Source organism: Pteronotus mesoamericanus, unplaced genomic scaffold (assembly GCF_021234165.1).
Source record: "Pteronotus mesoamericanus isolate MK-2021 breed Mesoamerican mustached bat unplaced genomic scaffold, CSHL_Meso_final contig_73, whole genome shotgun sequence".
NCBI classification, from domain to species: Eukaryota; Metazoa; Chordata; class Mammalia; order Chiroptera; family Mormoopidae; genus Pteronotus; species Pteronotus mesoamericanus.
In genome coordinates, this window is record NW_026555245.1 from 30,123,423 (window position 1) to 30,149,299 (window position 25,877).

The 25,877-nt window shown below is 40.4% G+C and overlaps 1 protein-coding gene across 1 annotated transcript in view; it reads right to left on the reverse strand.

Annotated features, from left to right (window-relative positions):
- Positions 1 to 25,877, reverse strand: part of TTC39B (tetratricopeptide repeat domain 39B) — a 134,407-nt gene that overhangs the window by 89,310 nt on the left and 19,220 nt on the right. Inside the window, 1 exon segment of the mRNA XM_054583176.1 lies at positions 17,823 to 17,857. Coding sequence (XP_054439151.1) covers positions 17,823 to 17,857 — 35 coding nt within the window.

Below are 25,877 nucleotides of genomic sequence, written 5' to 3' on the forward strand. Positions count from 1 at the left end.
AAACACTGACAGAAGAGTTGATGAATATTGTTAATTTTTTGAGGTGTGATGACAGTCTTGTGATATTTTTAAAAAGATCTTCTAGATTTGCATACTATTACAGATTTAAATAATGCCATTTGAGATATTGATTATAGTTTTATATCAGTATTATTTTCCTGACCTTAATATCTGAATGGTAATTATGTTAAGAGGTCTTTGTTTCAAGGAAGTACATACAAAAATATTTAAAGAGAGAACTAAATTATAATGTCTAAGGTATGACTCCAAATAACCTTTGGGTGGATTATAGATGAAATGAGATGGGCTTTGAGTTGACAAATGTGTAAGATGAGTAATGAATATAGGAGATCAGGTTACTACCCTTGCTACTTTATTTTAGTATATTTAAAATTTTCATATATTATTTTATATTGTATATTTAAAATTTTTCATATTAAACTTCTTTTGAAAATAAGATAATTTTGACTTTTGTGTCGAGAATAAGCAGGGTGCAGTTGGAATGGTAGAAGGGAAGTGAACAAAGGAAGCAAAAAATCATATTAGGCTGCTACTAAAGTAATCTAGGCAAAATCGGAAAGTACCCTGAGCTAATGTAATAGACAGGGGAGGGAGAAAAGTGAACAGATGGGAAAAATATTTTGGAGTTAGAAATCAGCAGACTTGGTAATATGGAAGATAAAGAAAAGGGGAAAAAATCAAAGATGTCTTCACAAGTTGTAGCATAGGGAAACACAGCTCACCTCCTCCCACAATCACATTAAAATTACAACTAAACTATAGAACAACCATCACTCAGAACCATCAAAAATCAAGCTGAGCCCTGGCTGGTATGGATTTGCTCAGTGGATTGAGCAAAGGCCTGTGAACCAAAGGGTCGCCGGTTCAATTCCCAGTGCAGGGCACATGCTTGGGTTGCAGGCCTGGTCCCCGGTAGGGGGCGCATGAGATGCAACCACACACTGATGTTTCTCTCCTTCTCTTTCTCCCTTCCTTCCCCTCTCTAAAAATAAATAAATAAATTTTTTAAGAAAAAGAAAGAAAGAAATCAAGCTGAATGGAAGTCCTACAACTACAGAATTAAAGAAGCCAGATCGAGACTGGTAGGAGGGGTGGAGGTGCAAAAAGGGCTGGTCTCACAGCCACATGTGGCAGATAACAATTTTAAAGGACAGCTCAGGAGTGAGGGGTATGAGCCCCACACCAGTCCCCCAGCCAGATTTCCAGTGCTAGCAAAATAAGTCCCCATAACTTCTGGCTGTAAAAACCAGTATGGATTGAGCCTACAGGAGACAGAAACATCTGGAGTCCCAGGCAGCTCCTCTTAAAGAGCTCATACATAGACTTACTTGGACTCACAGCCCCTAAGTTCCACAATGGGGTCAGCAGATTGAAAGACATCAGAGACATATGGGGAGAAACTGAATTGTCCGCCATCAAGGTGAGAGCAGTGGAGCAGCTTTCTCCCAGAGAGAAATGCTGGCAGAACCATTGTTCCTTTTCTGAGCCCTCCCCGCACAGAGCTACAGAGCCAGAAGGTAGGCGCCATACCTGAGTCTCCATCCACCTGATTCACACTGTTTGCCCCACCCTGGTGATTCCCTGAGGCCCTGCCCCACCCAATTTATGAGCCCACCCAATCTGTTTCCAGTGGTTTTTTCCATACCAATGGTTGTCTTGGCCCATGCTTTAGATTTTCCTAAATTCTCTCAAACAAAAAGCATCTGGCTTCATCAAGCCCCATACCTCTTACTAAGTTGCCCCAGGCCCCACACCAGCAGCAGCTAGCCTTGGTTCACAGATTGGCCTCGCCTGGGCACCTCCAAGCCCAGGACAAGTAGCAGCCATCTGCAGATTGCTTTGTAGCTTATGCTGTGTGACCCTGACACAACACAGGCACAGCTGACCTTGGACGTGCCAACAGAAATCAAAGTTCAACTATAAGAGGAGGGTGTACATGGCCCACACAGTGGCGCACCTTGAGTACCCAGCTTGAGTAATAGGGTAGGCTGTGCCACTGGACCCTACAGGACACCTACTGCATTAAATGACACTACCAAGACTGGGAAATGTAGCAGCTCTACCTAATACATAGAAACAAACACAAGGAGGGCGACAAAATGAGGAGACAAAGAAACATGGCCCAAATGAAATCACAGAACAAAACCCCAGAAAAAAATAATAAACAACGTGGAGACAAGCAATCTACTATTGGGTTGTTCAAAAATCCCATTTGGTATTTTACATAAGATGGTTCTAGTAGTGCTAGTTGTCTTCAACCTCATACAACAATTTTGTTAGATTGTATTGTGACAGATGTCATATTAGCATGCATTAAAAAAAAATCAAAATTGGTGAATTTTTGTGTAGCCATTTTAATATTGAAGATGGAATAAAATAAACATTTCTAGCATATTATGCTTTATCATTTCAAGAAAGGTAAAAATGCAACTGAAACACACAAAAAAGATTTGTGCAGCATATGGAGAAGGTGCTGTCACTGACTGATGTGTCAAAAGTGGCTTGCCAAGTTTTGTGGGGAGATTTCCTGCTGGATGATGCTCCACAGTCAGGAAGACCAGTTGAGGTTGATACTGATCAAAGCCAGACATTAACTGAAAATAATCAATGGTATGCCACACAGGAGATAGCCGACATACTCAAAATATCCAAATCAATAATGTTATTAGAGAATGTGAAAAATGTGTCTTTTATTTTATGGAAAAAAAACCCGTATGAACTTTTTCTCTACCCAATAAATGCAGAGTTCAAAACACTGGTTATAAGAATGCTCAGTGAACTTTAGTGAGAACCTCAACAGCATAAAAACAATCCAGTCAGAAACAAAGGATACACTAATTGAAATAAAGAACAATTTACAGAGAATCAGCAGTAGAATAGATAAAGCCAAAAATCAGATCGACAATTTGGCATACAAGGAAACAAAAAACAAGCAGTCAGAACAGCAAGACAAAAACATAAACAAAAAGTAAATGAAGATAGTGTTAAGGAGCCTCTGGGACAACTTCAAGCTTACCAACATAAACATAATGGGGGTGCCGGAAGGAGAAGAGAGCAACAAATTGGAAACATATTTGAAAAAAATAGTGACAGAAAATTTCCCTAATTTGATGAAGGAAAGAGATATACAAGTCCAGGAAGCATAGAGATTCCCACACAAGATAAACCCAAAGAGGTCCACACCAACACACATCATAATTAAAATGCCAAAAGTTAAAGACAAAGAGAGAATTAAAAGCAGCAAGAGAAAAGCAGTTACCTACAAGGAAGCTCCCATAAAACTGTCAGCTTATTTTTCAAAAGAAACTTTCCAGGCTAGAAGAGATTGGCAAGAAATATTCCAAGTGTTGAAATGCAAGGACCTACAACCAAGATTACTCTACCCAGCAAAGCTGTTATTTAGAACTGAAGGACTGATAAAGAGCTTCCCAGACAATAAAAAGCTAAAGAAGTTCATCACCCCAAATGTTAAAGGGTCTTCTTTAAGAAGATGACCAAAAATATGAACAATAAGATGACAACAAATATATATATATATCAACAATTGAGTCTAAAAATCAAAATAAATGAGCAGAACAGAAACAGAATTATAGATAGAGAGAAAGTTTTGATGGTTGCCAGATGAGAGAGGGGTCAGAGGGATAGGTAAAAAAGGTGAAGGAATTAAAAAGTATATATTAGGCCCTGGGTGGTATGGTTCAGTGGATTCAGTGCCAACCTTTGGACTGAAAGGTTGCCGGTTTGATTCCCAGTCAGGACACATGCCTGGGTTGCAGGCCAAGTCCCCAGTTAGGGGCATGTGAGAGGCAACTGACTGATATATCTCTCACACACTGGTGTCTCTCTCTCTCTTTCTTCTCCCTTCCCCTCTCTCTAAAAGTAAATAAATAAAATCTTTTAAAAAAAATAGAAATAGAAATTGGTGACCACTGAATAGTCATAGGGATGTAAAGTACATAGGGAATACAAAACATATCAAAGAACATATATGCATGACCCATGTGCATGGAAAATGGAGTGGGGATTACCTGAGGGAATCAGGGTGGGCTGAGTGGAGGGGGGCAATGAGGGGAAAATTGGGGCAACTGTAGTAGCGTAAACAATAAATTATAATTAAGAAAAGAGGGGATTTCCGGCCAAGATGGAGGCATAGGTAGGTACACTTTGTCTCCTCACACAACCAAAAGGAAGACAACAACAAATTAAAAAAAAAAAAAAAAAAAAAAAACAGAACTGCCAGAAAAATCAAAACTGTATGGAAGCCCGACAACCAAGGCGCTAAATAAGAAACATTTATCCAGACTGGTAGGAAGGGTGGAGTCGGGCAGCTGGGGAGGAGAGGATGGGTGGCAAGGTGGCAGTTGGCACACCAGGTGGTCCCACATTTGCATGCAGATAAACCGGGAGGAAGAGCTGGGGAGAGAGACAGACAGTGCAATCCAGGGTTCCAATGAGGGAAAAGAAAGCCTCAAAACCTCTGGAGGTAAAAACCTGTGGGTGTTGGGGCAGCAGGAGAAACTACCAGCCTCAAAGGAGAGTCCGCTGGAGAGACCTACTGGGTCCTAGAATGTACACAACCTCACCCACCTGGCAATCAGCACCAGAAGGGTCCAATTTGCTTGTGAGTAGCAGGCGAAGAGACTGAAATCTGGCCAAGAGCTGAGCTAGTGACATTGCTCCCTCTTGGACCTCGCCACCAACACACACACACAGCATCACAACGCAGTGACCTGGGTTGCCCTGCCCTGGCGAATACCTAAGGCTGCGCCCCTTTACAATGTAACAGGTGCACTGAGACAAAGAAATATGGCCCAACTGAAAGAACAGATCAAAGCTCCAAAAATAAAACTAAGCAATGAAGAGATAGCCAATCTATCAGACGCAGAGTTCAAAACACTGGTAAGCTGGATGCTCACTGAGTTGGTTGAGTATGGTCGCAAAATGGAGGAAAAAAATGAAGGCTATGTAAAGTAAAATAAAGGAAAATATACAGGGAACCAACAGTAAAGGGAAGGAACCCGGGACTCAAATCAACAACTGGGAGCAGAAGGAAGAGATAAACATTCAACCAGAACAGAGTGAAGAAACAAGAATTCAAAAAAATGAGGAGAGGCTTAGGAGCCTCTGGGACAACTTTAAACATTCCAACATCTGAATCATAGGAGGTGCCAGAAGGAGAAGAGGAGGAATAAGAAATTGAAAACTTATTTGAAAAAATAATGAAGGAGAACTTCCCCAATCTGGCCAAGGAGATCCAGGAAGCTCAGAGAGTCCCAAAAATGTTGGACCCAAGAAAGCACACACCAAGGCACATCATAATTACATTACTCAAGATTAAAGACAAGGAGAGAATCTTAAAAGCAGCAAGAGAAAAGGAGAGTTACCTACAAAGGAGTTCCCATAAGACTACTGGCTGATTTCTCAAACGAAACCTTACAGGCAAGAAGGGGCTAGAATGAAGCATTAAAAGTCATGAAAGGCAAGGACCTGTATCCAAGATTACTCCATCCAGCAAAGCTATCATTTAGAATGGAAGGGCAGATAAAGGGCTTCCCAGATAAGGTCAAGTTAAAGGAGTTCATCATCATGAAGCCCTTACTGTATGAAATGTTAAAGGGACTTATCTAAGAAAAAGAAGAAGATCAAAAACTATGAACAGTAAAATGATAACAGACTCACAACTATCAACAACTGAACCTAAAAAAAAACAAAAACTAAGCAAACAACTAGAACAGGAACAGAATCATAGAAATGGAGCTCAGAGGGGAGGGGGGAAAATGGGATAAAAGGTATAGGGAATAAGCAGCATACATAGTAGGTACAAAATAGACAGGGGGAGGTTGAGAATAGTATAGGAAATGGAGAAGCCAAAGAACTCATATATGTGACCCATGGACAAGAACTAAGGGTTGCGGAGGGAGGAGGCACAGGGAATGCTGGAGGGAGGGGCAGTGCAGGGTAGAGGGGAATAAAAGGGAGAAAAGAAATGAGACTGCTATAATAGCATAATCAATAAAATGTATTTTTTTTTAAAAAAAAAAGACAAGATGTGTGGAAACCTTGCAGAGATGGAGAACACTGGGAGAGGAAAATGTTTCAAATGAATGAGGGAGGTAGATATCAAGAGTTCTGTTGGGAACATATTTTTTTAATTTTATTTATTTTTAGAGATTGGGGAAGGGAGGGAGAAAGAGAGGGAGAGAAGCCTTGACATGAGAGAAAAGCATCGACTGGTTGCCTCTCGTATGCACCCTGACCAGGGACTGAACCTGCAAGTCAGGCGTGTGCTGGACCTGGAATCAAACCAGAGACATTTCGCTTTGCAGGGTGATGCCCAAACAACTGTGTCACATGGGTCAGGGCAATTTCAAACCTACTAATTAATACATTTTTGAAACATCCAAATGGGTGATCAAATAAGCATGATTGGGCCTACTTGCCATTACAGCTATCAAAATAATCCCAGACCGAGCAGCACAGAGCAGTTCCAAGTCCAGAAGGTCACTGACGGAGGAGGTGAGAAAGTCAGCACTGAAAGCAGGGTCCTTCTGGCTCTCAGCAACCTGGGCATTGCTACCCAGGTCTGAGTGACAGAGAAACTCCTGAGCCCACAGTAACGGCAACCACAATGGCAAAGGCCCTACCTGCAGGGATTCATAGATCATTCATTTTGCCACTGCCAACACCAAGTCTTCCACTTCTACTGGGCTCCTTTGTAAGTTGTGAAAATAGGACAAAAAGGTCACCAAGACTCTTTCCTTCAAATTATGAAATCTTGTTACTCCTCATAGTGAAAGGGAGCACATATACAATACACACACTTTTAACAAAAAACATGCATCCCCATTCTCTCAGTGGCCTTATGTATAAAACTGCTCACTTTGAAACTTAAAATACAACAGTAGCCCATCAAAACAGACCTAACAGCACAAAATAAACTACACAGAAAAGATATTCAATAAAGGGAAGACACTGGGGGTACTCGTCACTCTGGGCTTTTTAGAGAACATTTATTTCCAGTTACTATATTTCACTGACTTTATGACACAGATTTTTTCATTATGTAATATCCCTGAAACTAGACGATATCTTAAAATTGCAGGCAACTTTGATTGACATAAATCAAAGTTCTTGGGGAAAAGATCTGCCAATTACCTGAGAGGATCACAAGTCTGATCCACTTAAAATTAAGTTACCTGCATCAAGCTGTTTGGGACACAGTGGTAACTAAGATTCCGACCACAAACCTGCTTCTGATTCAAATTTTTAGACTGTTATGAAGTTACACATAGACTTCCTATAGGACCTATCATTTCCACTCCTAGGTATGTATGCCAGAGAACTGCAAATATACGTCAACACAAAGACCTGTACACAATTATTTGTAGCAGCATTATTCACAATAGTCAAAAACTGTTGACAAACTGAATGTCCATGAACTTATGAGTGGATAAGCAAAATGTGGCATATCCACACACTTGAATATCATTATCCATAAAAAAAAGAATGAAGTTCTGATACATGGTACAATATGGATGAACCTCAAAAGCCAGGCACAAAAGAATATGTATGATTCTAATTTTATGAACTGTCTATAGAGACAGAAATTAGGTTAGTGGTTGCCTTGGGGTGGGTGTGGAAAAAGAGAGTGACTGTAAAGGAGCACAAGGTTTCTTTTTGAGAGATAAAATGTTTTAAAATTAGATTGTAGTGATGGTTGTATGATTCTGAAAATATATAAAACTTCAATGAACTATAAACTTAAAACAAGAATTATGGGATATAAATTAATAATACAACAGAAATTTTTTTTTAATTCTCAGGTCAGAGAAACTCATGAGCAGTTTCTTCTCCCTTACCTAGAACTACAATTGAAATACACATTTCCTTACTCTGTCTTCCTGCATGGCAGTTTTATTTTTCCCTTTCCTTATGAAAGTTTTCCTAAAACATTCTCTACCGTATGTTTTCCTAACTTACTGGTATATAAGATAATGGTGTCAATGGCATCTCTTTTTTAAAAAATCACACTGGAGGTGAGGGATGGGAGTTGTGAAGAAGGTCCCTCTCCTGACCTGAGCAGTATCTATTTTGGTTACCTACACAGGGACCTTGGGCCAAAAAACAAAAGATCAGAGAAAAATGATAATAAATCCAATTCTGCCTATAGTTAGTTATTCTTTATAATTTAACCACTATGAATAAAAATATTAACCAGATGTTTTTCAACTACCATTCACAGATTTTCACCCTAAATAACCTTAAAACAGACCAACTATTGCATCATAAGTAATTGATCTAAGCTGATAGGGGTGGGGGTTGGGGGTGGGGACCTGGCCTTGAAAGCTTGATCTCATTATAATCTACAATTTATGGTTCACAAGAGAAGGTGTGAAGAAGGAATAAGTCCATAAGAAATGCTGTACTACAGAATAATTTTATTTTTATTTGTAACCTTCTTATCACCTGCCTACAAATGTCACCTTATCACCTTTTTCAAATTCTAGTAAGGACAAATTCACCATAGTTCTTGCTCAAAAATACATTCGTCTTCACTGCATTCACACTGTCTCAGGACTGGATTAAACATGTCCAAATGTGTATGTTAGGATAAATTCAAAAATTTAGTAACATGCTATAGAATATAAGAGATCACTTCTGAGAAAATATTAAACCTGCATCTGTTCTAACAGTCTTTGAACATAAATTTAATGTCTTCTCTTACTCTCTACTTCCTTTCTGAGTTGACAGAAAGAAAATCTTGATTAACTAGTACCCAACCAGCCCCCCAGTTAATTAGATTTTTGTGTCGTCATCTACTGTGGTTTTTATGAGAAAGAGGTTCATTGAAAACACTATCGAATCACAATGATTCAAAATGCTTAGCCTACTCTCTACACTCAGTGGAGGCAAGGAATCCTTGGCGAACCAATTTCACTTTGTCCATGAGTCTCAAGTAACCCTGGTAGTCCCACAAAACCCCAAACCAATGTCAGCTGCTCCAATATCCCAACCAGAAAGAGCTCTCTTTGGAACCCCTGGGCATTTTATTTATTCTTCACAGGTCTATCAGAGTTAACTTATGAACATACTTAATTTACACTCACCACTACATTGTCAAAGATGGTAGTCGTGCACAAACACTGAGAAACTGAGAAAGGATAACCCATCAACACAGCACCAAGAAGCACAGATCAGCATGGAATTGTTAAATAAAAATGTCAAGGACAAAAGCACAGCTAGTCTTATGGCAAATTGCTATATAGTTCATGAGATGGGTATAATTTACAAGTCACCCCCTCTGCCAGGCAAGTCAAAAAGTTCATAACTATTTTAATTTTTAAAAAGATCATGTTCAATGTGTCACTGTTTTAAAAAAAAAAATCTCATTTTCCCTCCAGTTCTAAATGTTTGTATGGTTTACCAGTTTGCAAACATAGCAACTTTCCAAAATATTCAGTTAAAATAACCAGTGGTTACCACAAAAATCCAGAAGTAGGAAAATCTGCATCTGCAGTGGTAAATCTATTAAGCGGAAAGAGAGAGTAGGAAATATTTTTCTTTTGTGGAAACAATTTAAGGCCTTCTTCATCTGTTAGCTGCATCTTCTCATTAGAAATTCAGGACAAAATTTTCCCAGGAAGAAATTAATCATCAGTTGGCAAGAGGACCCAATCCTGCTGCAGAGAGTTTGAAACATTGCTATTTGTGCTAGAAACACAAAACCAAAATGTGTGGTTCACTCAGCAAAATAAAAAAGAGCTCTACTGAGTTTAGCGGCTAATGGCTCACAAAGGGAATGTTATGGCATCACAAATTTAGAAGAAATGAAAGAAAAATATTGGCAAATCCTAAAATTAGAACAAACTAAAAGTTCATAAACACACACAAAAAAAAAACCTGAAGAATTTTACAATTAACATGTATTTCAAATCAGAGAAAACATACATAATTTTTTCTTTAAAATACTGAACAGATTACTTCTGCAACATTTTTATTTCACAAAAAAAAAGTTAGTACTGTCAGAGACACAAATACAGGAACACCACACTCTGTGTTGGAGAAATACAAGGAACTACCCAACTGAGCTTTCCCTGTGGATGAATGTAGCCTACTAACTTTCAAAATGTTATCTAACAACATTTTTAGTCATTCTGAAGCTGAAGTTTTTTAACATGCGATGCGTCTCTACCTTCTTTAATGGGATATGCTGGATATAACTTCATTTTACCTGTTCCCAGTGTCGCAGAGACAGCATTATGAAAGTGTTTGTCTCAGTGGAGACTGACAGCAATGGGGTGGGGGAAGCAGTGAGGTATCAATATACACTGAGCACCCATGATGTGCCTTACTCTCATAATCACATTTAAACTTCATTTTTATCTTCCAAAAAAAATGTATGAGAAGATAAAGAACCTGAGACGCAAGAGAAACTGGTCACAGGCCGTCCAGCCAGGAATTGGTGGCTGGAACTGGAGCTCAAGTGCACGTGTCAAGTCCAAGGACTTGCTTCCCTGAAGGTACCTCTAGTTGTATGAACCTAAGCAAAATAAAACCACATCGCTGTGCTTTTGAGTTCTGTGACTGTATGTCATATTTTCTTTCATCTTTCACTGACATTTTTTGCCACTATCAACACGCACTTGACATACTGCTCAGAACTCTGACAAAATTAAGCCACAAAGCTTATTAGAATCAAGTCAGAACTATTATAGACAGACTCTGATGGAGGCCTCTGCTACAAGTAAAGGACAAGATTTTTAAAGCATGGACCCTAATATATACTTTGCTGTCCTCCTGGCTTTGGGCTCTATTTCAAGTAGGTGAGGTTCTCTATTAGGTCAAGCTTTGCTATAACGTGTTACTACAACCACAGTGAGGGGAGTATTTACCAGGGACATTTTGGCAACACTGAAAAAGGAATACAAAACTTTATGAGGCAATCTAAAAGGACACAAGAAAAAATGCACATCAGAAACGTAGAACAGCAAGAAAATTCTAAAACCTTTGGACTTGCTAAATTAAGCAGGACAGAAAGTTAAAATTAGAAGACAAAAGAAAATGTTGGCAATGGCAGATAAATATAGCCCAAGAGAGGCTGAAAGAAGCAGTGAATGGAAAAGAAAATGTTAAATAACTAAAAAGTGAGGGAGCATTAATGAATTATTGTTTTCAGAATGAGAAAAATGATAAAATGGTTGACATTACAGTAAAAGAAGCCAGGACACAAGGCTTCCAGAATTCTGCACTTAAAGTTCAAGAAGGGCTTCTGACAGTCACAAATCAAAAACATCTCCCTCACAGGGTCATTTTTGAATGCTGTTCTTCTGATAACCAGTCATACTAATAGTGAAACATATAAAAGAGTTGAACAAAGTAGTTTTGTGCCAACACAGACATGTAGATCAAAGGAACGAAACAGAAAGCCCAGAAACAGAGTAGCATTGTTATTTTAATGAAATGATCTGATAAAGGAGCCATCATACATAAATTTTCTTTCCTTCACAAACCTAGCATAATGGTGTTGGAAGAGTGGGCTAGCAAGTTTAGGGTTTGTGGGAGATAGGGATCTAAATTTAAATTAACTTCAGTTGGGTTGAGTTCAGGGTTTTGCTTTGCTTTTTAGTTCTGTCTGCCCTTACTGATCTTCTCCCTGCCGGGTATGTCCATTTCTGAGGGGTGCGTTGAAGTCACCAGCTTTGATAGCAAGCTCATCGATTTCTCCTCACAGCTCTATCAGTTTTTGCCTCACATAGTCTGATGCTCTATTAGATGCATACACATTAAGAAGCGTTCAATCTTCCTGGAGAATTGATTCTTCTGTCATTAGGTAATGCCTTTCTTGATCCCTGGTAACTTTTCCTTACTTTTGCAGTCTGTTCTCTGAAGTTAATAGAGCTGTTATTACTGCTTTCTTTCAATTAGTATTAGCATGGCATATTTGTCTCCATCCATTTACTGTTAATCTATATGTATATTTATATTTAAAGTGAATTCCTTAGAAACAACTTAGTTGGGTCATGATTTTTATCCACTCTTACAATCTCTTTTAATTGGCACATTTAGACCATTGACATTCAAAGTGATTATTGATATATTTGGATTAATGTCTACTATACTAATTGCAATTTTCTACTTGTGGTCATTGTTCTTTTTTCCTATTTTTGTTTTCCACTCCTTTCTTGCCTTTTGAGATTTTAATTGAACATTTTGCATTATTCCATTTTCTCTGTTCTTAGCATATCAGTGATATTCAGGGATTTTGTTTTGTTTTGTTTGTTTAACATTTTTAGCAATTGCCCTAGTTTATAATACACATGCACAACCAACCCAAGACCGCTTGCAAATATACTATATACTTCAAAGGTATAATAATAACAAAATCATCCTAATTCCTCCCTCCCATCCCTAGCATCATTGTCGTCTTTAATTTCACTAACATATAAACATAAGTATGTATATATGCATAAGACATACATAATCAAGTACATTGTTGGTATTATTATTTTGAACAGTTATTTGTTAGATCAATTAAAAATAAGAAAAGCCGTAACTGTTGTGGCTCAGTGGGTTGGGCATCATCCTGCAAACCTAAAGGTCGCCAGTTTGACTCCTGGTCAGGGAACATGCCTGGGTTGCAGGCCAGGTTCCCAGCTGGGGTCGTGGGAGAGGCAACTGATCCATGTTTCTCTTCCATATCAATGTTTCTCTCCCTCCCATTCTCCCTCCCTTCCTCTCTCTATAAAGATACATAAATAAATAAATTTGTTTAAAAAAAAAGTTTTGATTTTACTTTCATTTATTCCTTCTTTGATGCTCTTCCTTTCTTCATATAGATACAAGTTTCTGACCTATACTACTTACCTTCTCTCTAAAGAACTTTTTTAAGTACTTCTTGAAAGGCATGTGTACTAGGTACAAATTCCCTCAATTTTTATTCATCTGAGAAAATCTTTATTTCTCCTTCATCTTGAATTTCACAGACTATAGAATTCTAGGTTGGTATTTCATTTTTCTCAATACTCTATTTCACTCCACTCACTTTTGCTTGCATGGTTTCTGAGAAGTTAGGTGTATTTCTTATCTTTGCTCCTCTAAAGGGAAGCTGTTTTTTTTTTTCCTGTGCCTTCTTTCAGGATTTTTTCTTTACCTTTGATTTTCCATAGTTTGAAGATGATATGCCTAAGTATTGTTTTTTTGTTTTTTGTTTTTGTATTTACCCTGCTTGTTCTCTGGATTTCCTGGAGCCGCAATTTTTTTTTTTTTTTAATCTGACATTAAGTGGGGAAATTCTTAGTCATTCTTATTTCAAATATTTCTTCTGTTCCTTTCTCTTTCTTTTTCTTCTGCTGTTCCCATTACACATGTATTACTGCTTTTGTATGTAGTTGTCCCACAGACCTTAGATACTCTGTTCTGTTGTAGCAGTCTTAGTTCTCTTTGCTTCTCAGTTTTTGAGAAATCTATTGACATACTGCCTAGCTTAAGAGTCTTTCCTCAGCCATGTTCAGTCTACTTATAAGCCCACCAAGGCATTCTTTATTTGTTACAGTGTTTCATTACCTCTAGCTTTTCTTTTTATTTCTTTCTTAGGATCTCTCTGTTTACATTGCCCATCTGTTCTTGCATGCTGTCTAGTTTATCAATTAGAGCTCTTACCACATTACTCATAGTTGTTTTAAATTCCCAGTCTAACTCCAAACCCTTGTCACAGGCTGTTTACTTTGTCTCTTCAAATTGTTTTTTCCTCTTGGTATACTGTTTAATTTTTTTTGGGGGGGGGGGGGGGCGTAGCTGGACATGAGGAACAGAGTAAAAGAAACGCTGTAATAGGCCTGTAGTAATGTGTAATGAGGTGTGGGGGGAGAGGAAGCGTTCCATAGTCCTTAAGTGAGCCTGTGCCTCTGGGCTCTGAACTCCACCAACACAGCTCCGTTATTTTTCTTCCCCCACAGTACAGACAGGGTGGCTGCAGTGAGCTGGAGTTGGGTATCCCCCTTACCAGGTCAGTGAGGCTCTAACAGTACCCTAGCAGGTAGGTTCCAGTTAACTAGCTTCCCCTGAGAACAAGTGTTGTCAAGAATAGTATACTCTGGCATATTCCAAAACAGTTCCTTTTCACCTCCTCTACCAGAAGCCTGAGGAGACTCTCTCCTCTATTTCATATGGGAACATGGTCAAGCTTCTGGAGGTAAATTTCGCAGCATTACTTGGTGCACCACTCCCCACCCCCATGACTAGGTTCCTCTGATGTTTTTAACTCTCGCCGTTGCCCACCCTGAGCCTCCCACCATTCATCAGTCACGGGTCAGGTTTCCAAGCCTGGCCCCGGTTCCTGCAGCGGCTTCTGCCCCAGTCTCTGATCTGGGAAGCAGTGACTCCCTGTATTCACCGGCTCTCCAGTCTTGGGGGTAGCAATGCGCCCTGTGTCTTCCCCTTTCTTATGGATCCAGAATGAATTGTGGATATTTCAGTCTGCTCGGCTTTTTACTTGTCACAACACCGTGACAACTTCCAAGCTCCTTACATGTGAAACCCGAAACTGGATGTCAGGTTCAGAATTTTGTTTGTTTGTTCCTCTATCATTTGATTTCTTAAAAAACTAATAGATGTTAAAAATAGCTGACAGGGCCTTACAGGCCCCAAGGTAATGTCACTGCCAGTCTAAGGTGGCCAGTGAAAGCTGAGAGAAACACAAGTGCTAATGCGTGCTCTGGTCGCAGCAGTTGCGTCTGACCTATTTTCGTCCGTTAGGCCGGAACCCCTTTCGGGTGTGTGTCTCATGTTCTAGCTTCCAGCTGGGAACGGCAGGGCCGCCACGAGTGAACTCCAGGTCCCAGCCCACCGCCGGGTCCTTTTGCACCTCCGAGTCTGCGGTCTCCTATTACAGCCCCAGCTCAGTTCCTGCCACCCAGAGTGGGGCAGAAACAGCAGAGCGGAATTATTATAAGATTTCTGGACGGCAGGTAATATGCTCACCTTAAAAGTGACCTTTTAAAAATAGTATCACATAAACAGATTACCTTCCAAGGAGTACAGTATGAAAAAAAAGGCAAAAAAAGAGTAACTTTACAGTGGAGAAACCTAACAAACACCATCTCTAGCCAGGCGATCAAGCTGAACACCGTCGTCAGCCCTGCCGGCACCATACACCTTCGGTGGGACGCGATGAGAGTGGCACTTCCCGTCTGTGGTCTTCTTCCCCAAAACACGTGACCTCAGTCCAATCATGAGAAGAAGAAAAAAAAGACAAAGCCCACCTGAGGGACATTCTACAAATACCTGTCCAGTACTGCTCAAAATTGTTAAAGTCATAAAGAACAAGGGACGTCTGAGAAATGGTCACAACCAAGAGGGGCCTAAGGAGACACGAGGACTAAGTGTTTGTGGTGTCCTGAAGGAGATGCTGTGACAGAAAAGGAAAGTAGGTAAAAACTGAAAAAATCTGAATAAAGTATGGACTTTAGATAATACTAGTACATCCACACTGGATTATTAATTGTGACCAATGTACCATGCTAATGTAAAAAGATAAAAATGGGGAAAACTAGTAAGGGTAGACCGAAACTCTCCTTAAAATAAATCTTCACAGTAATTCTAAAAGTCTGAAACTGTTCCAAAGTAAAAAGGTTATTTTTTACATTAATCACAATTAAGGTTTTTTAATATCACATAAAACAGTCAACAACATAAACATTAAAACCATTGGACAATAAAAAACTTGTAACTCTAACACATAGAAAAATTGCAATTAGGTGAAAAGACTTGTAAATATGACAAAAGATTAAAATATATATATCTTAAACATCATAAGTATATAAGAAAAACATTGAGAAAAAAATTAAACAGGGAAAAGACTATTCATAGAAATGGAAATGCAATGTACCAAACAAACAATAATAAATATTCTTAAAACTAAAACAATTAGGTATCATTTAAGTAGCGAAACTGTTTCAAATAATAGTGATAGTGATGCTACATTTTAAGCCATTCCACTTACACATATTGGTAGCCACATAAACTTACTTAAAAATACCTCTTTTGAAAACGCTATGGACTGAATTGTGCCCCCTTCAAAAAATTCACATTGAAGCCCTAACCCCCAAAGCGATGGTATCTGGAGACGAGGACTTCAGGAGATATTTAGGTTTAGATAAGATCCTGAGGATGGGCCCTTTGGATGGGATTAGCACCTTTCTAAGAGATACCGGAGAGCTAGTGTGTTTTCTCCCCATCTCTTTCCCTCTCTCCTAATATGAAGTCATTTAAAATCAATACAAAACTGTGTAGGCTTATAAAATTAAGTACAACCAAAAGCAAAAATCTACAATATGAGGTTAACCATGTAAGTAAATATGAGCAAGATGTACAGGAGTCTCCTGCTCTTTCCAAGTTCACCTTATGCTTCTTCACCTTTACAAAAGACCTACATTAGTACCTGTTTTCACTATGAAAAGAAAAAAAGGGGATTTTCACTTTTTTAAGAAAGGCAAAAAGTGAAAAAAGCATTCAGATTTGTTGTGCAGTAAGCCCTAACAGACAGCGTGCACTCTGAGCAGGTTCCTTTGCCAGGAACCACACTCAACAACTCAGCTTTACACTGCCGTTCTCTGAACTGTGTCTGTGAGCATCTGTGCTTCATCTCAACTTATTTTGTGCATTCCTGCTTATACTACATATATATCAGTATTATTTTAATGTTTAGTATATTTATATGTTATTTGGTATGATTATTTTTAAGGCCTGGGAATTCTCAAAATTTTTTCCACATACAATTCAAGGTCTGTCTGGAAAAAGGTGAGCCACGTTAATATAATGAGAATAGTTTGCACAATATCAATGTAACCTGACAGCTAAGGAGAGTGGACTGGCACACGCATGTATGAAAAATGATGACTTCACTGTACTTTTCAGTGGGAGCAGTAGACACCATGAGTGACTATGTGTACTGAGTGGCTGTCATGTTCAAAATTACTGAGCAAGTAGAGCAACGAATCTGCATCCAATTTTGCATTAAGCTTGAACATTCCTCTGCAGAAGCTATTTGGATGGTTCAGAAGGCCACAGCTATGGGCAACTGGTGATTGGCAGCTCAATCACAACAACATGCCCACCCATTCATCACGTCTCTTGCAGAGTATTTTTGGCAAAACATCACATCACCCAGGTGACTCAGCCCCTCTACAGCCCAGATTTGGTGCCCTGCAACTTCTGGCTTTTCACAAAACTAAAATCACCTTTGAAAAGCAAGAGATTTCAGACAATCAAGGAGATTCAGGAAAATACAACGGAGCAGCTGATAGCAACTGGGAGAACTATGAGGTCCCAAGGTGCCTACTCTGAAGGGGGCTGAGGCATCATTGTCCTATGTACAATGTTTCTTGTATTTTGTATGCTCTTCAATAAATGTCTCTATTTTTCATGGTACATAGCTGGATACTTTCTGGACGGGCCCCTTAAATTAATGGTAATTGCTTCCTCACTTTACACCTTTTTGACTTACAAAAGGTTCCATAGCACCACTCTACTTTCAGATTAATAGGGGGAACTTGTAAACAGTTAGCTCTAAACAAAATTTTATCTGCTGGAAAACTTCTTTTATTTTAAATTAATATTATAAGAAATAATACTTAAAAATATGATCGATAGTAACTTTAGGTAGATCCGTTCTTAGGCATAACCATATCCTAACTCTTGAATTACAGAAAAGTGGCTTCTTTCTCATAGTGGTCACTAATCTCAAAAAAATTTACATTCTCTATAAGAGACCATCAATTTTTATTTATTATGTTACTACTTACACAGAGATGGTTTCCAAGGCATCTTCAAAAATGTCCTGAGGGGGAACAAAAAATACAATGAGTTTCTCCAGAATCAAGAACTCTAAATGTAAACAAGAAAATGAGTGTGTGGGTGTGGGTGTGGGAGGGGGTGGGCGTGGGAGGACAGTTTTTGTGGGATGCAGTTGAATCACTCAAATCTCGTAATGAAATGTCTTTCAGAGAAGGCAAGCATATAAATTAAAGTGAGGTTTAATTTTTTAAAAGACGGGTAAAATACTTGGCTAGCAATCAAACTGGGTAATCGGAAAGAGTGTGACTTCTTTAACGGAGTTATGTTTTACTCCCCAGTTTTATTCATCCCAGAAGAAGAGTAAAACAAATAACAAGATTGCCCTGGCCTGTGTGGCTCAACTGGTTGGGCGTCATCCAGCAAACCAAATGGTTGCAGGTTCAATTCCTGGTTGGGGCACATGCCTTGGGTTGCAGGTTTGGCCCTCAGCTAAGGCACGTGCAAGGGGCAGCCAAGCCATGTTTCTCTCCCTCTCCCTCTCCCGCCCTTCCCCTCTCTCAAAAATCAATCAGGTCCTCAAGTAAGGGTAAAAATTTAAAAAAAAAAAATTACAGGATTTACCCAATTTAGTCTTCTTTTCTTCTGTGGCTAGCCAAGTTAGCATCCTGTGGACCTTTATTTCACATCTAGCTTCAATACCCTCCTAGCAAGTCTTCCTGTCACCAGCCTATCCTCCAGTTTAATCTGTAAATCTGTGCCACATAGGACAGCCCTTGAGGAACATGCCAGTGACCCATTCAAAAGCTACAAAAGGAGAAAAGCCCAAACCCAAATACACACACACATTTATATCCACTCACAAATCCACACATGCACCCCACACTCTTATACACTGAGACTCAGACACTGACCATCTCACACATAAATTACAATCATACACACACACACACACACACACACACACACACACACACACTCACAAATTCAAACATATGCAAAGCTCCCTCATAGCTGCAAAATCCAAATCCAGGCTCCTTATCCAGGTATCTGAGACCCACCCTAACCTTGCTGAATTGTCACAGTGTCCTCTCACGTCTCCTCCGCCTTCGACAGAGCCCAAGCACAGGGACTGCACTGGTCTATGCGTTCCCGTGCTCGGCATTCTTCATTCAGTTCCTCACACAACAGCCATAATTATTCTTTTCTTCTCTTTCTTTTCTTTTAATGAGCTCATACTGATACCATTAGTATGTGGCTAGAAAAGGAGAGCAAAGGGAGCTAGACACTGAGCTTAATAAACTGGGGAACATAAGCCCGTTTGCTTCACCAGGAAGATACAGCTTTTCACACTCCAGAGGAACACAGCACTGAGCTCCACCAAAGGGATTAACACTCCTGGCTTCCCCACCCCAGTACCAGACTGCCAGGTGGGAGCAGGGGAAGGAAGGTGCATTACAGGAGTCAAAAGGGTGCAGGGGATGGGCTGGACCAAAACAGTCTGTCAGTCTAGCCTGGGGAAAGAAGGGATTAGTTGGGAGGTAAGCCCACCCATGGCCCACAAAAGGCTGGGAAACTGATTCATCATTTTGAGAAAGCACCTGGTCCATCCCAAACCCAAGCTCCTGGTGATAACCCCAGGGGAACAAAGAACTCTCCCTCCTGCCCGCCTGGTGATGAGTTCACCCCAATCATTCAAGTGCTCCTTCGCCTGGGAGCACGTGACCATGTGGGTCTAACAGCTACTGGGTGCACAGCAGATGGCGTGGACTCCAAAAGAACTAAGACTCTCTCTTACTACACAGTAACGCACTCGCCCGTGTGCTCAAGTGTTCTCTCCACAGCCATCTGGCCTTGGCAGCTGCGTGGCCAGCAGCACATGGACTCCAGCACTGGAGCAGCCGGGAACAAGCTAAGCTACCTGGACACGGACTGAGATCGCTTAGCAGCTGCCTGCAGATTCCAAAGGACTAAGCTTTAGTAAGAAGCAAAAACTCTGAAAAAGAAAAAAAAAAGTAGCAAAAGCTCTGGCCACAGGCCTTTGTGTTGGCCCTACTGAAGGCACAGTTGGACTTCTTCCATGGCAAGAGAAAGGGAGATGGGCCAATGGAAACCCAGGGGGCAGCTTCCATTCCCACACAAATAAGCCATGCCACACACCGCAGTCTCCCACGGGTGGCTCCTTAGAATGCTTTCCTTGTGATCCCAAGAAAGAGCCTAGTTTCCACCAAGAGCTTTCCACCAATACCATTCTACTGCTCTACACCTCTCAAAGAGCTTTCCACCGCACTAAGAATACCCAAACTCCTTCCCGTGATCTAGGAAACCCTAAATGACCCTGCCCACCTCCCCACCCACCTGCCCCCTTCCTCACTCCACATCAGGCACAGGTTGGACCTTCTTTTCCTTGAACAAGGCAAACTCATCCACACCCCTCCAGTCACTCTCTCTTTCACAGAATGCTCTTCATGCAACTCTTCCCGGGGCTGACTCATTCTCATCCTTCTGTTTTCAGCTCAGAAAGCCACCTTCTCAAGGAGAATGGCTCTGATAACCCTAATTAAAATTACTAAAAATAGCAGTTTACTTAGTTTTTCATCATCTGATTTATTTCATTCATCATCTTATCATAATCTCTAATCGCCTTATTATTTGGCTACAGCCTGTCTCCATCAGGACACGTTCTTGTTTATTATGTTTACAGAAAACTTGCCAGGGGTTGGCAGAGAGGTGTTCAATAAATACACGTTCCCTAATGAATAATAAATTGAGTATGGGCTGTCAAGGCACTGATCATATCACCTTAATGAGAGCTATGATATAAACATGAGGAAACAGGGTTTCAGAACTTTTCCCTTATGTGGCCATTAATATTGAAGAATGTTTAAGTTACACCACACTCTGCATTTAGGCAGGACAGGAAAAAGTTGTATAAATACTAAAAAAAATAATAACAACAACATTACAAGTAGTGGCAGAACTGAGTTTAGAATTGGGGATCCCTGATCTGTTAACCTACATTAATGCTGTGCTCTGCAAGGGAGGGAGGTAGAGGCAGCAGCAATTCCATCTTATACTCCCTCTCCTGGAGCAGCATCAGAAACTCATATACTAGCTACTGGCAGAAATATGAGCTAGTGCTGAAGTAAAATATCGTAAGCCAAAAGTTAGAAAACGCTTCTCTGGCCTTTTTAAAAATTTCTAACTAGGAAAAGGCTCCTTCCTCCAAATCTAAAGCCTCAAGAGGCTCTTGATATCACAGCTTTTGCCATACGGAATCACAAGTCAATGTCCCATGGGCCAGCACACAGGCTATCATGCAAGGAGGTTGTGGAGCAGGGCGGAGTCTGCTGCAGAAACCCCAGTCCACCTGTAGCAGTCAGTCTCCTGTGCCAGACACCAGCTCCCAGTCCCTCTGGCATCGCTGTTAACCCCACCTGGGCTAGCCTTTACTGAGCACGGAGAAAGGTGGAGAGCGGGCTCCTGGAAGGCTCCTGAGCATCTGCCCCCTCCTCACAAACCTCAACCCAGAGCAGCGCACTCAGCAGGCGCTGAAATGCTGAGTGGGTTTCAGAAAGAACAACTTGGAAGTCAGCTCTCCATTTAAAAGAATAGGCTGATACTTAACACTTAAATAAGAAATAATCCCATCACAACCCTCAGAAAAAGAAAAAGAACATCAAGAAATCATCTTTAATTAAGTAACTTCTCTCCATTTTTTCATAAGCAGAGAGGGTTCTCTAAATAAAGCACACTATACAATGTGGTGACCATAGCTAACAATGCTGCATTGTATATTTAAAAGTTACTGAGATTAGATCTTAAAAGTTCTCACCAGAAAAGAAAAAAAAAAAACCCTAAATATGGGAGGTGATGGATGTGTTAACTCTATCATGCTAATCACTTTGAAATAATACGTATCTCAAATCATGGTGTTGTACACCTTTAATTTATACAATGTTTTATGTTAATTACCTCAATAAAGCTGGGAAATATTTTAAGTAAAAAATGTTAATATCTATATTTTCTACTTAGATGAAAATTAAATATACTCCCCCCATTAATAATGCAAAAACTCCACGGCGCTCCAGGACATTATTGTAACAAACTGGAGATGAGGACGACAGAAACTGTCGGGGGAGCAGAGGGAGGGAAGGAACTTTGTCTATAAAGGCCAAAGGTGAAACTGTTTTTCATTTTAAGAAAAGGAAAGGTAAAGAGCAGAGCTAAAATATGCCAGGAACTTTACAAAAGTTATCTCATTTGTTCCTCCCAATTTACAGCAAGTAAATCTAGTCATAATTTACCTGCCCAATATTACAAAGCTGCTAAAGAATTAGAATTTCCTCAACTCCAAAGTAGTTTTTAAATGCTAATGAAACGACCTAATACTTGGATCTGAGGCAGTCAGCAGGAGCCGGTTGGAGGCTGGGATTGGAGAGGAGTGGGCATGTTGCAACATTGTTGGAACAGGCCCTCCCAAGGATTATTTCATTCTCTAGGAGAATGTACTTGTGTTTGCCTTTGCTGTTTACTATCCGATTAGAACCCAGACACAGTGAGTTTACATGTTAATGGTTATAGTTATATTGCCCTATAGAACTATCCAGTTTTTTTGTATAGCCTAGCAATCTTAATCTTTCTTCCCCCCTACCCCCTAGGCCTACAAATACCCAGTTCCTACAAATACCCAGTTCCTCAAATACCCTTTGGGGTTTGGTGGGGGGCGCGGGGTGGGGGGGTTAATTTATTTATTTATTGAGTAGGGAAAGGAGGGAGGGAGAGAAACATCAATGTGTGGTCGCCTCTCACACGCCCCCTACTGGGGACCTGGCCTGCAACCCAGGTCTGTGCCTGTGCCCTAGAATGGGAATCGAACCGGCAACCCTTTGGTTCACAAGCCGGCACTCAATCCACTGAGCCACACCAGCCAGGGCTCAAATACCCTCTGAATCAGTTTACCATCTCACCGGTTTCCACTTTGATGAACTATTATTTAATAAAATCTCGGCATGTTCATTTTATATCTTTATCAGAGCCATATTTCTAATTTTTCAAAATTATACTTTGACATTAATAGTGACAACATACTCTCTCCCTGGGACCTGCAAATACAACTTCCCAGCTCCTTAGTGAAACTGATGTGGATCTACCTCGGGGATGAAATGTCAGAAGTCAAAGACTCATATCTTCTATACCAAAAACCCCAGAACAAATGGCTTCCTTTTCTTCTGACTCTCTAGGTCCCAACACGCAGCTCAAATTCTATCCCTTCTTGCTGCTGCTTCAGGAAGCTCCTTTCCTCTGTGGGTTCCCCTCAGGACCTCTAGGTTTGGATCTTAATCTGCAGTGGACTACTAATCTGCAGGCTCCCATCCAGCACTAAGTATGCCCACATATATTCACCATATAGCCTAACTATAATTTTCTATCTCTGGTCTCTCTGCTTCTCCATATTCACCATCAGCTTCCCAGTACTTCTCAGTGTTGGCTGCCATTTCCCCAGCTATAACCATAAAACGTTTTCCCTTAAACCTTCCAGTACTGGGTAAGCATACCACATGGACTCCAGCTGAAACATATACAGGCAGAGAAGCATCCAGAGTCCTTTCAGTTTAAGGAAAGTAAGACAGGAAAGCTCATGCTGCTGACCAGTAAGACTGCTCATAGGAAAGCTTCAGTGCTTAGTTCTTCCTCTGAGGGCAGCTGCCTTTGCCTCCCTCATTCCCATGCTGAAGCCAAACAACCTTGAGGAGCTACTTCCCTTGGGCACAGTACGATGAATGTTTAACTGACCACGCCTGGTTCCTGATCATACATTGCCTCAGAATGGTACCTTTTTCAACAGCTTATCTTGACCTCCTGGCTGTAGTCAAGGGCTCTCATACTCCTGAATCCACTTTATAACCCAACACAGTACTTTGCACTTCATAGACTCTTAACAAATAACTGTCAGCTGACTGGCTGGCTGAGTACCCTGGTCTTGAGATGGATACTCTTTACTCTGAACAGTTCCATTTTAACAAATGGGTTAGCCCTGTTAGGTGAAAGATTCCATGGAGGACCTTCCAGATGCAAAGCTAGCCCTCCAGGGCTTGCTCCCTGCTGAGTGGGGAGCCTGCCCCCAGATGGATGGAGGACCCCGGTCACAGAAATGGACACAGATGTGAGGAAAGGGGATGGGGCTCCTGTATCAATTATTAAAGCTTTTCTGAACCATTTTCATGTTAACTGGTTAACTTGGTCATATGGAGTATAAAAATGCATGTAAGTGCATTTAAATGACAGCAGGTTCTTAATAAATGTTTAACTTAAGAATCTTAAATATGAATCCTAAATAAGAATCTTGAGGAGTTACTCCCCTTAAATAATGAAGATACTAGTAACAAAAATGATGACATTATTTTTATCACAAAGGGGGAGAGGCAAAGAATAAAGATGATATCACAGGGACATAAAGTACAGGATAGGAAATATAGTCAATAATATCATAATAACTATGTATGGTGCCAGCTGGGTAATGCAAAAAAAAAAAAAAAGGATAAAGATGACAAATTATGGTATTAACAGTAATAATTTAAATAGTCTGTAAAATTTCCAAAAAGACCAAATAGATTTATAAACTTTTCAGGTCTCCCCATCTGAATTTTAATTCACTCTGGTATGAAAATATATGGCAAATATTACTCCAAGAAGGAAGAGGAAGTAGCAAGGAACATAACAACAATTAAAACTAAGTCCCGCAGACCCAAAAAGTCAACTCACTTCTCTGGACCCTCTTCCTCTCTCACCTCCTCCTCCTCCTCTGCCTTTTCTTCCATTTCTCCCTCTCTCATGTGGACGTCTTCATGGGGTCTGTGAGCTGGTGTTTTCACATTCTCATCTAACTTTGTTCTTTAAGAAGGGATGACAAAGTTTGATGGGGGACTGTAGACACCTGCCTCCTCAATGATTATCACCCCTCACCCCATAGCACCAGACCCTCCTCACTAGAGCTTTCAGCCAACATTCCATTCTATTGACTAGTGACGCTGTGTGTTTGGTTCTGTGGGGTCAAAGAACCCTACAGCCGCTGAGAACTCGAACAAGTCACAGATTCCACACCTGGCTCTAGGGCACATTATTTCAAGGAAGATGAGACATAGGAGAGTGCCCCAGCTTCCCACAGGACTAGGCAGGGATTAAGAGCCATGGATATTGAAGTCTTAAGACTGCAAACACTCCTCTGCATGGCCTTCATGCCTGATGAACCAGGTATTCAAAATGGGCCCGGCCAGAGTGGCTCAGTTGGTTGGAGCATCGTCCTGTAAACTGAAAGGCCACGGGTCCGATTCCCTGGTCTGACTCCCCTTCAGGGCACATGCCTAGACTGCAGGTTTGGTCTTGGTCAGGGCGCATATGACAGGCGATCGATCGATGTTTCTCTCTCAAATTGGTATCTCTCTCCCTCTCTCTCTCTCCCTCTCTTCCCCTCTCTCTAAAGTCCATAAGCATGCCCTCAGATGGGGATAAAAAAGAAATATTCAAAATGGGAAACCAGACTGACATCAGTTGTTATACGTCATCATTATCATAGTGACACACCAGGAAGATTCCTCAAATACTGGATGTAAATCTTTTCATACGTAAAAAGAGAGGGCGCACTGCTACTTAAGGGAATCACATGAGAAACACATAAACTTAAATTATATCATTCCCCACTATAACTTCAATAAAATATTGATTTTTCTAAATCAAGATTAACTTAAAATGCATCTTTATGTGTGTCCATGAAGTGACTTTTAGAAGACTGGGCAAAGAACTTTTTAAAAAATCTATATTTGCCCTGCGTTGATCCGTCAGGAATAACTTTTCATTCTGCTCACATCTGCCATCCACACCTCTCTGCTGTTTCAATCTATTTGTCAAGCTTAAAAAGCAGCCCATGGCCTTCTGGAGCATTTAAACTCCCCAACTGGATCCTGAGTGCTCCACCAATTACATTTTATATGTAATGCTACATTTTATTTTTAATTTCTTATTGTGTGATGGAGTGTCAGTGGCCTGAGTCTCTCTGAAGACAAATG